At 38.8% G+C, this 12697-nt stretch overlaps 1 protein-coding gene across 2 annotated transcripts in view; it reads right to left on the bottom strand.

Annotated features, from left to right (window-relative positions):
• Positions 1–279: 279 nt before the first annotated feature.
• Positions 280–12697, bottom strand: part of LOC134660934 (FH1/FH2 domain-containing protein 3) — a 97593-nt gene continuing 85175 nt past the window's right edge. Inside the window, exons 18-22 of one of the 2 annotated variants that reach the window (XM_063516819.1) lie at positions 12053–12245; positions 11042–11181; positions 3616–3731; positions 1224–1273; positions 280–497 (exon numbers count right to left, since the gene is read on the bottom strand). In XM_063516819.1, coding sequence (XP_063372889.1) covers positions 1248–1273; positions 3616–3731; positions 11042–11181; positions 12053–12245 — 475 coding nt within the window. In that variant the 3' untranslated portion in view covers positions 280–497; positions 1224–1247. The remainder of the gene's footprint in view (positions 498–1223; positions 1274–3615; positions 3732–11041; positions 11182–12052; positions 12246–12697) is intronic. The other variant, XM_063516820.1, reaches the window with a different exon arrangement.

Genomic DNA, 12697 nt, shown 5'->3' with positions numbered 1-12697 from the left:
AATAAAAAGATGCCAGGAATTGAAGTTACAAGATTTAAAAAAACCGGAAGTAAATTACCCAGGTACCTAATAAATTATTTCGCTTTTGAGTAAGTATATTAAAAAAAAACCTAATCAAACTAATCTCACTAATTTGCCTTACGAAGGCCCTTTGTGATGTTCTATGTTTCGCACCCTCTCTTTCGTACAGCAGCTTTTCTATTTTAACTGCGTTTTATCGTTTTTTTTTATTAACAATATTAAAATGCATAAGACTCAAATTACTTTTTTTACTGTAGGTACCCTAAATACGTACTGATTTCATTCAAAACAATATCACGAAGAGTCACAAAACAAACACAGGCTTAGGAAGTTAAATAATATAAAGGCAAAAGAAATGCTTATACATAAAAACGATTGAGTGGAAATGAGATTCAAGGTTCCCTAGTTGAATAAATAAATTTAGAAATTAATTTATCACCATTAACCCCCGACTATCTTGAGTCGAAGCCGGCAACCTGCAAATAAAACATAACTATTAATGAATTAACAAATATTATTACAGTTTGAACATTATTTCTAATAATTGATTGTTTTGATAACTCCACATATTTGGATCTATCTACTCATCTACATAGCCAATTTTCTTAAAATAAAATTTAACCTTTTGGACGCCTATGACCGATATATCCGCACCGTAGGTTCAACGCCAAAGACCGATTAATCGGTCACAGACCACAGCGCAACATCGACCTACGTGCATATGCATATACATAAAGTTCAACTTCAGTTTTGACCCTTCAATGATGTGGCGTCTGAGTGACAGCTCTTGTGTTTGACACGGCGTGGAAAAAGTTAAATGCAGATTTTTGTACAGAAAATATTAGGTATATTGTTACAAAAATAAAATACAGGCCAAGTCCGTGCCGGACCACACGAAAAGTCGGTTAATAAAAAGTGTATATTCAAATAAAATAGAGTCTTCACCCGGAAAAATTACCAGACTGCAAAACGATGATCCGTGATGGAGATTTTACAAGGCTTAGGGCCACTTGCACCATCCAGGGTTAGTCACTAACTCGGAGTTAACTGTTAACACAGGGTTAAATTGTACTAGTAACTTCGGGTTTACCCGGTTAACCCTGAGTTAGTGGCTAACCCTGTGGTTCTTAATGATTCTATCGTTATGGTTGTTTTAATTTGTCCGGAATGTTCAAATATGTTCACCATAGCAAAAACGTTACCTTTACAGAACTTCTCTGGTTATCCTAATTCCCGTCCAACGTTCGGTTCACTGAGGACAAAAATATATTATTGAAAAATATATATTAGGCACCTGATCAGGCAAGTCCCAAAAGAGATGTCACCCTACCATATAAGGCATTTCAGATGTTACATACATTCAAGAATATTGCCCATGTAAAATCTGTAGACCTAGAGAAAAAGGGTATAAGTCTCGCGCAGCTTAGCATATAAGTTTCACGTGGAACTTACACCCTTTTACACCTGCGCTGCTCGGCCACAGAAATATTCTAAGACTGTTTTTTTACTGCACAATAAAACGAATTAAATTGTTTATTGTAGAAGAATATGGCAACAACTATTTTTTTAACCCTTCAGCTCTATCTACACAGGCGTTGTATCATGTTCATCTTAGAATGAAGATGGCAACGCATTTGTTATTGAGTGTGGATATAAATTGTTGACACTTAACATCTTGTACAATCGCAAAGCTAGCTATAATCAATTCTACCATAGAGAAAAAAAATACATAGATTGCTCACTCCATACATCAGTTTTAGTACCAAAAAGACTATTAGCATCTAGCATCGAGTAGCGGAACTATCAGTACTGCTAATTGACAATAGATGTAGCACCGACCGGAAAGTCTTATGCTGATGAGATAAGACTTTCCGATCGGTGCTACAAGTAGCAGTACTGATAGTTCCGCTACTCGATGCTAGATGTAGACACTGAAATTAATAGTCTAACTGATGTATGGAGTGAGCACTCTTGTCTTACTATATCCATAGAGAAAAAATACATAGAGTGCTCACTCCATACATCAGTTTTAGTACCAAAAAGACTATTAGGATCTAGCATCGAGTAGCGGAACTATCAGTACTGCTACATCTATTGTCAAGTAGCAGTACTGATAGTTCCGCTACTCGATGCTAGATGTAGACACTGAAATTAATAGTCTAACTGATGTATGTAGTGAGCACTCTTGTCTTACTATATCTCTCTATGATTCTACCTATATTCAAAACAGTGCTACTAAAAAAGAGACGCTTTCTACATAGATTTTCGTACATTGACCCTCTCTGCTGCTATCTCTATTGCACGCGCAAGATTATAGTATTTCTGTCAAGTTCGCACAGCGACATTGACAACCGGCATCATTGGCGGGACGGCAATATCTAATACCTTTAAACGAGCAATTTTTGTTTATTTATATATTTATTTATATATATATTTCGGGATGAAATTTGCTATATGGGGGTTTTCGGGGGCGAAAAATCGATCTAGCTAGGTCTTATCTCTGGGAAAATGCGCATTTTCGAGTTTTTATAGATATTGAGTATAATTTATGCGCGTGCAATAGTAATAGCAAAGCACCAATGTACGAAAATCGATGTGGAAAGTGTCTGCTTTATACGTCTACCGATTAACTGAGGCGATTGGTAAGAAGTTATGATGGTCAGCTACGGACTGGTTGAAAGCTTGGCTGCATGAAGCTGATCGAAGATATTATAATACATGGGGTATTATCTATGAAAAGGGACCTTATTGTCGATGGCGCTTACGCCGCACAGCGTCGCGCGCCATTGTATTTATATCGGCTCATCGTTAATAATGGCGTAAGCGCCATCGACAATAAGATCCCTTTTCATAGATAACGTCACATATGTACTTCTATAAAATCACTGCGGAACTTTTTTACCAACCGCCCGAGATATGTGGTCGACCTATAATAGATTTTTAGTGTACCGTACAAAACTTTGTTCACGGAACACTATCACTTCGGTCTTGCAAATCAGTTATTGATGTTAAATTTTAAGATTTCGCATAGGCTGCATAGCATGATATGAAGCAGGCAGGTCATACAAAATGTACGTGCGGTCCAGAAGAAGGCGTGCCATGTCATGAGATCATGACCATCACCTATTGTACCCACATAATTTTCTAGATACTTACCTGTTGTGGTTGACAAAATAATGACCTATATATACTTGCCAATTGAATTTAAACTAAGATTTAACAGTACAACTTTTACCGTCAGTACCTACCGCCGGGCTAACGTGTTATGGCGAAGGAGGTCCTTATTTAAAACTACAGTGACATTAAAAAATAGTTGGTTTTTACCTTATTATCACAGTGGGGATACTGTTTTTATTAGTATTTAACTCTAACAAAATTTTGGTGGTAACTACTGGGAATAAAAATTCCCAGTAGTTACCAGTGGTAAAAGGTGGGAAAAAAATTCCACAACAACTTGGTGGTAACTAGTGGGAATAACCCCATTCGATGATTAAAACGGATCGAAAATACCACAAATCGGCCTGAGCATATCCCAAAGCCCAATCTAACACAAGTTAGTGCAATAATGAAGTGGTGGATAAAATGAACGCTTACAGTTTTTCTTGTCGGAAAGCCGGTTCTTCCGCCTCTCGCGGGTCACGGGCCTGCGCTTCGTCGTCGCGGAGCGCACGAGACTCTCTATGATCTCCTCGTCGGCAGACAGGTCCCCACTGAAAAACAAGAGAACTAAACTAATTTGCGCTAAGCAGAAACTTATGAAGGCGAAAGAATTAAAATATTTAAAAATATAAGAAGAGAACTTGATAATAATTAGGATCAAAATGAAAAAAAAAGAGAGAAATGGATCTATTTTATGTCAAATATAGCTGGTCAATCAAATCTTGTCAGTAAAAAAAGGCGCGAAATTCAAATTTTCTATGGGACGATATCCCTTCGCGCCTACATTTTTCAAATTTGCCGCCTTTTTCTACTGTCAAGCTCTGGTTGACCAAGTACAGTGCCAGTCACTTGAATAGCCTCACTCACCAAAATTAATATTTCTCATAGTAATATAAAAAGGAGATATACATTAAACATTAAATATGAAATAAAACAAGAAGCCTTGTAGTAGTAGATAAAATATTTATTGTTATCTAATCAAAGTTTTAAGAAATAACGTCAAACAAATAATTGACCGTTCCACTTGAATAGCCTCACATGCTAAAAGATACTGTTTAGTTATTAAAACTCTTTCGTTTAATATTTCGTATACCTCCCATTAGACCTTATTAATTCGAAAATACGTTTAGGTAGTGATTCATATAAAGAATGTATGTCATTAACGTCCACAGAATCCCAAACAGTGTAAATAGCTTGAATCAGTTCTTCTTTATTACTAAACTGTCTTCCGTTGTAATAAACTTGCCGAGAAAGCCAACCCCAGGCATTTCCCATGATGTTCAGATCAGGGGACAAGGATGGCCAATTAGAACTTCAATCTGGTTTTCTTCAAACCACTTTGTAACTATGGCTGACGTGTGTATGGGAGCATTATCATGCTCAAAAAACATTTTTTTTCTACCTATTACTTTACTGATCTTACTTTTTGTTTCTTTTAATAAATTTAAATACTTTTCAGCATTTAGTCTTCCGTCTACCACAATTAAATCAACAATACCATAGTAAGAAATTGCTCCCCAAACCATCACCGATCCTAGAGTTGAATGATGACGTGATAGTACTTTCGGTTCTTTCCTTAGGTCATGAAAATAATATTTAAATCCATCTGGACCATCTAGATTAAACTTTTTCTCATCACTAAAAATCACATTTCGCCACTCGGTTTGTTGAAGATCCTTGGGTCTTAGCAGTGCGTCTGTACCGCGTGACACAGAGATGGGAGCGAGGGGCCGGCTGAAGACGTATGAATGATAACTCACGTAATATTGAAGCGGTCCTTTTATTGCTCAGAATAACGTACAGCTTGCAATCGTCAAATGGTAATAATATATATTAGAAAATTGATAAATCTAAAAATAGATCCTATCGCTATGGCTGACAGAATGGAAGAGAGTTAAACCATAGATAACATGCATAGACATAAAAGCTACAGGCATAGTGTAAGGGCTCTACACATGATGCTACCAAATTATATGAGGACAATACATTCTAACACTTCCCCTTATTGTACTCAATGCAAATAACCAAATGCAGAATATAAAACAATCACAAAAAAAAACTCTACATTAAGTGACTCTACCATATTTCTATGTGACTCTACATTTGATAAGGCATTCCTCTATGTGACTCTACATTCAAAAAGAGTACAATACAAACATGGCACATATTACAAATACAAATGCTTATATCAAATTCATTGCTGTGACAAAACGCTCGTGCTTGACCTTGGATAACGGTTTAGTTAAAACATCTGCGAGCATTTTGTCAGTAGGCATGTACTTAACATCAATCAATTTCTTATTGATAAGATCCTTGACATAATGAAACCTTAAGTCTATATGCTTCGTACGCTTATGACAATATTCATTAACATGCAACAATCTTTGTGCGGACTGGTTATCATTATAAACAACATATTGAATTTCCTGACTTTGTGTAGGTAAAATTTCAGAAAGTAAATTTTGAATAAATGTGACATCTTTACATACATCGCTTATAGCTAAGTATTCCGATTCACATGATGATAATGCCACGCACTTTTGCTTACGAGCTTCCCAATTGACCGTATCATTTCCGAGTTTAATGACAAAACCAGTATAACTTTTCCTATCGGTCACATCATTGGCCCAGTCCGCGTCAGTAAAGGCATTTAAAAACCAATTCTTACTTTTATGATAACATAAAGAGTACTGAATCGTTCCTGCCAAATAACGCAGAATCCTTTTAGCTGCCAGCCAATGAGTCCTATCGAAGCAGTTATTGAACTGGCTCAGCTGACTGCATGCATAAGATATATCTGGTCGCGTACAGACGGACAGATACATCAGGCATCCAAGCAGCTGACGATAGTTGTAAATGTCATCCTGTAAACTATCAATATTTTTAGATTTCAGTAGCTTACAGTTGACCTCCATTGGTGTAGATACGGCCTTACAATTTTGCATATTAAAACGAACAAGCAATTTACGTATATATTCACTTTGGTCGAGTTTTAAAATGCCTTTAACTCTATCCCTAGTGACATTAATACCTAAACAGCTCTTTAATTCTCCTAGGTTCTTTACATTAAATTCTTTTTCAAGAACTGAAACCAACAAACTTTTATTAGAGCTGTTTGGACTGTAAAATACATAAAAATCGTCTACGTATAAAGCAATTATTACAATATCATTACCAGAACATCTCATATAGACACACGGTTCGCATTTAGATTGAACAAAGTTGTGTTTACATAATAAATTGTGTATTTTACAATTCCACATCCTGCTCGCCTGTTTAAGGCCATAAATACTTTTCTTAAGCAAGCAAACTTTATTAGGATCTTTATCACAAAAACCTATTGGTTGCTCCATAAATATAGTTTCATTCAAATCGCCATTTAAAAAGGCTGTGGCGACATCTAAATGGTCTATATTTAAATTAAATTGATTAGCAATTGAGAACAGAATTCGCATAGTAGAATGACGTACGACGGGTGAAAAAGTCTCCTTATAATCAATACCTTTACATTGAGTAAAACCTTTGGCAACTAGACGAGCTTTGAAACGGTCAAATTTACCAGATGCATCATATTTTACTTTGTATACCCATTTGCATTTAACTATATTTTTATCTACGGGTCTATCCACTAGCTCCCACACATTGTTGGCAACTAGTGCGTCGTACTCACGCGTCATGGCCTCCAGCCACTCCTTACTATTAGCTGAATTCACCGCCTCGTTGTATGTAAGTGGTTCGGAGATAAAAGGATTTTCAAAGACCATAAAACTGTTATCAGTCATATCATAGTCGGAAAATCTCGGAGGTTGTACGTTACGTGTAGAGCGGATTGGACGACCAGTGTGCGAAGCGACAGTCGCAGGACCAGTCGCGGCACCATCCCGAGCTGTGGTCTCGCATGGCGAAGTTAGAGGCTCGGAGCTTGGCTCCCTTGCAGGCAGCCCAGCGGGGTCGAGCTCGTCCTCGCTTGCAGACAAACCAGCGGGTTCGGACTCGTCCTCACTCCCAGTACAGTACACGCCATCTGAAATTGAAATATTATCTCCGTTAATATCATTACTTTCACTATCACTTACACATAATTGATCATTATTAAAATTTAATTCATTATTATTAGGATTAAATTCATTAATATTTTTATCACAGTTCTGTTTTGTTGTATCACAGTCAAAGTTAAAAATATTTATTTGCTCTTCGCTGTCAGCTTCTGAAGGTTGAGGATAGGAACCTCTGAACTTGTTCTCAATAAATGCTACATTTCGAGAGATAATCACCTTAGTAGGACATAAGGGATCAGCTAGTCGATATCCCTTAGAAGTCTCACTGTAACCTACAAATATATATTCCTTCCCCTTAGCGTCTAGCTTATCCCTTTTATTTTTAGGAACAAGCGAATAAGCCATACAGCCAAACACCCTGAGATGGCTGAGGTCCACCTTAGACCCAGACCAAACTTCTTCAGGAATGCGTCCGGACAAAGCAGTTGTGGGAGACCTATTTTTTAAATATATGGCTGCCATGATGGCCTCTCCCCAAAAACGCTTTTCCAAGGACGCATGCTGTAACATGCAGCGCGCTTTTTCAAATAAAGTACGAAATGCTCTCTCCGCCGTACCATTCTGGGAAGACGAATAAGGAACTGTGGTTTGGTGAATTATACCATGTTTTTGCAAATACTCAGTAAAATTTAAATTACAGTATTCTTTACCATTATCTGAACGTAAGCATTTAATAGGCAAATTTAGTTGCTTTTCCACTAAGGCTTTAAATTGAACAAAATGGGACATTACCTGCGATTTGTTCTTCATGAGGTATCCAAAGGTCTTCCTTGTGAAGTCATCGGTAAAGGTGACCAGGTAACGCGCCCCACCCCAGCTTGCCTCTGGTAATGGTCCACAAACGTCACTATGTATGAGCTGCAGCGGTTGGGTAGTCCTGCTTGAGCTGGCTTTAGGGAAAGGCTTGGTGGCCATCTTCCCCTTAAGACAAGCTTCACACTTGTCATAAGCATCACCCTGAAACACGACACCACACACATGCTTTCTCAAGCTATTCATACCTGCAATGTTCAAGTGGCCTAGACGGCAATGAAACAAATTTGCCGCCGCAGAGGTAGCGACTGCTGCGCTCGGTGACTCCTGCCTCTCTTGCAGGAGCAAAGAGTGCATCCTATTGGGCAAGTTACCTTTACATACAGAACCCTCTAATTTATAAATGCCATTAGTACAGTTTGCTTTCGCTAAATAATTGCCAGAAGTTCTACTATTTTCATCATATATGAAACAACCATCAGCATTAAATTCAATAATGAAACCATTTTGACATAATTTAGAAACACTCAAGAGATTTACAGACAGACTGGGGACAAACATAACATTTTTAATTTGTCTAACCTTATTGTTCATAACGAGGTTCAGCTCTCCTGCGCTCGTACTGGTCATCTGTTGCTTATTTGCTGTTGATATTGATTGCGCACTAGTGTCCTTAAGATTGCACAGTAACTCCTTGTCCTTCACTAAGTGATTTGATGAACCCGAGTCCAAAAACAATTCAGCGGCAGCAGCATGGGCTAGGTAGGCAGAGGCATGTTGATCCTTGTTGTCCCTCTTCTTCGCCATCTTCTCACGTCGCAGCTTAAAGCATTTAGCCTTCACATGTCCTGGTTTCCCACAATATTTGCATGTGATCTGTTTCTTGCTTACAAACGCTGAAGTAGTAGAAGTCGAAGACGTATTCATGGAGTCCTTCCTCTGCTCTTCTTGTAACAGCCTAGTTCTCACTACCTCGCTAGAAAGTTTGGATGTCAAACACAGGGTCTCTAGGTTACTAACAAGCGAGTCATATTCTGGTGGCAATCCACTTAACAGTATTTCTGCAATTTCTTCGTCTTCAACAGTCTTCTCTATGTCTGACAACTGGTGTACAAGAGACATAACTTTCTCAATATATGAAGACATTGAACTAAAGTGCGAAAATTCAATACGGTGCAGCTGTCTTAAGAGTAGTACGCGCCTATACAGGCCGCGATCCTCAAAAACGTCGGACAACTTCTTCCAAGCGTCTTTTGCTGATTTGGCGTCTCGAACATACTGGTATAACCCAGGTTTTAAGCCTAAACACAGACGGGCCAGCGCGCGCTGATCGCGCACGACATCAGAGCCCGTGAGCGGCGTATCATCCAATCTCACAATGAGGTCCCACAATCCTTCCAGTGTGAGCATCATTTTCATAGTGAACTTCCAACTTAGAAAATTGCCAGCACCCTCAAGCTTCTCCATCACGCCTGCGCCACCCAACATTAGCGTCGACGTACTTGTCGCTGTCGTCGAAGCACCCAGCGTGTTCGCAACCGGTGGTGTAACATTATCAATAACCTCATCACCATGCGGTGGCATGTTGGTAGGTTGCTCAGCGCGTAATTCCAGGTCACGCCGATAATACAGACGTAGGATGAAAACGGATTTGATTTACCTGTCGGGCTGGGCACATAAACTGTTGAAGATCCTTGGGTCTTAGCAGTGCGTCTGTACCGCGTGACACAGAGATGGGAGCGAGGGGCCGGCTGAAGACGTATGAATGATAACTCACGTAATATTGAAGCGGTCCTTTTATTGCTCAGAATAACGTACAGCTTGCAATCGTCAAATGGTAATAATATATATTAGAAAATTGATAAATCTAAAAATAGATCCTATCGCTATGGCTGACAGAATGGAAGAGAGTTAAACCATAGATAACATGCATAGACATAAAAGCTACAGGCATAGTGTAAGGGCTCTACACATGATGCTACCAAATTATATGAGGACAATACATTCTAACACGGTTTTCCAGCACATGTACTTTTTAGCAAAAGACAATCGACCCGCCACATGTTGTTCGCGCAAAGAAGGTTTACTCATGATTTTTTTTCGTTTGAGGTGGGATGATGTTCTAATAATCCGTCGAACTGTAGAGAGAGATGCTCTAGTATTTATTTCACTAGCTATTTGCCTGGCGGTCTTGGTGGAATTTGAAGCAGTGCGTAAAATAAGTCGACGTTCACGATCGGTAGTGGCAAATTTTGTGCGTCCTTTATACTGGTGGCCGTAATTTTCCTTATTTTTAACATAATTATTAATAACTTTAGGGCTGCGACCTATTTTTTTAGCTATATCACGATGGGATAATTTTAGAGTTAAATAAAAATTAACCTTTTCAGTTTCTAAACTTGTAAGTTTTTACCACGTCCAATAGTCACAAAAACACTGTGTTTATCGCGTTACTGCAGGTACTTAATATAATGCCATCTGTATTATCTAATCATAATAAAATAAATTTTAAAGCGAAACTTAAATGCACGGTTTGGACGATTATGTTATACTGAGGCTATTCATGTGGACGTCCCGTATTAGCTCTTGCGTCCACAACGTTTCGCGCGCAGACAAGTTCGTACTTGTTAATGTGTCGTTCGATAAACGTCAGGGCGTACAATTCAAATTTAAGATATATTGATAAAAATAATCACGTATAATTATAATACTCACAATATATAGGTGAGGCTATTTAAGTGGTTAGCACTGTATAGTAGGTAAGCGATAGTCGGGCTAAACGAGGCAAAAATTAAAACTTTCGTAATTGTCTATCGTTTAGCCCGAACATCGCTTTTAGTAATGAGTAAATTCATTTCGCACGATTGATGAAAATGTAGGCAGGAATTTACTACAATGCAAAGAATACAACCATTGTTATTGGGCGTTAGTTATTTAAAAAGCAAGGTACATTTTATCATGACAGGTTAGGACATTTGAACGTAAGTAGGGTCAGCTGGGAAATAGTAAACCCTACAATTACCCAGTTACCCACGACCATGGGCACTTACTTGACGAGACGCCTCCTAGAATTGACCTGCATCTTGCGACGGCCATCGGTGAGACTATCCGTGTCTGGGTCGGTCTTCAGGAGTTCCTTTAGGGCGTTGTCGGCCGTGTGGTCACCGTTCTTAGCGGAATAGTTTGCCACCTAATAAAACACTTGACATTATTCAAAAATTTACTAGCTTTTATCAAAGCTAAATAGGCAACAAGAAACGCTATAGTGTATTCATGAAAAAAAAAATGTGGATAATTTTGTCCTATAGGCTTTGTTTTTATAGCTCATATAGATCGCGCTGCATAACATCATACGAGTACGTAACGTTTAACTGTACTAATTTGGCAATAAAGTAAATGGCGCTGCTCGGTCTAAGTAGAAGGCGTATTGGTGGGCCGTACTAGGTTGGCTACGCTTACACTACGCTAACGCTATTGATAAATAGGCCTAGTTACCGCAAAAATGTACAACAGTTAAGCGCCATATAGTAGGGCAAACTATTATAACTAGGCATTGGATAAATTGTTCCACTCCGTCATAGAGAAATATAGTAAGACAAGAGTGTTCACTCCATACATCAGTTTTGGTACCAAAAAGACTATTAATTTCAGTGTCTACATCTAGCATCGAGTAGCGGAACTATCACTACTACTACATCTATTGTCAAGTAGCAGTACTGATAGTTCCGCTACTCGATGATAGATGTAGACACTGAAATTAATAGTCTTTTTGGTACCAAAACTAATGTATGGAGTGAGCAATCTACATATGTATTTTTTTCTCTATGACTCTGTGCATCTTATCTCATCTATGCTTTAGGTCAGCGGTCGGCAACCTTTTAGCAGCAAAGGGCCACATAGTAGTTAACGAAGTTGACGCGGGCCGCACTTTGTTAATATTTATGACTTTATCAGACATTGTCGTTTGTCAATATAACATACAAAATAGCCAGGGAGGCTCGCGGGCCGCCAGTGACAGGTTCACGGGCCGCGGGTTGCCGACCGCTGCTTTAGGTACTTACATCAATAATCATCTTGCCCCTCGTTTTGTTCCGCTCTCTGTGGTTCGCCTTCTTCTCCAACTGCTGCAGCACGCGCTCCCGCGAGGTTCTGTACTCCAGCGCGAACTCTGCGATCACCTTCAGGAACTCCGAGGGCTTGGTCTTGGAGATGTCCGCTGCCGGGACGCCCAGGAACAGGAGGAACTTGGTGTACCTGGAACAACAGAGCGATTGTGTGCAAAAGACTGCGTCCTTACGCAAAGATATAAGTAGTAATAAAAAAGGTAGGTTAGATATCATGTTAAGGAATAAAAGGAACATAACAATAGCCATCGCGAAGCGCAGAAACCTTAATTAAGTATAGAAATCGCTTAGCATTGTACAAACATTATCTTCGAACCTGTACGACCTTGTAGGATGGAGACTGGAGAGCCCGTCAACATAATTGGACAACTGTAAAATAAACATTGAAGAGATGGGAGCGAGGATGCGCTTCCATTGGCGCTTGTATATTTATTGTTTTTGCTGGATTTCTTCTCGCATGCTGCTCCATTTCCTCGCTGAGTTGAGTAAGTGCTATTTGAAATCGTTATATTTTTATAAAATTATATGACAGACAAAGGACAAACACAAACATTCTGTTATATGTACCTACGTATAAATATA

This window comes from Cydia amplana, chromosome Z (assembly GCF_948474715.1).
Source record: "Cydia amplana chromosome Z, ilCydAmpl1.1, whole genome shotgun sequence".
Lineage (NCBI taxonomy): Eukaryota > Metazoa > Arthropoda > Insecta > Lepidoptera > Tortricidae > Cydia > Cydia amplana.
Note: the sequence above shows the minus strand (reverse complement) of the source record. Positions and strands in the feature narration are given on the sequence as shown.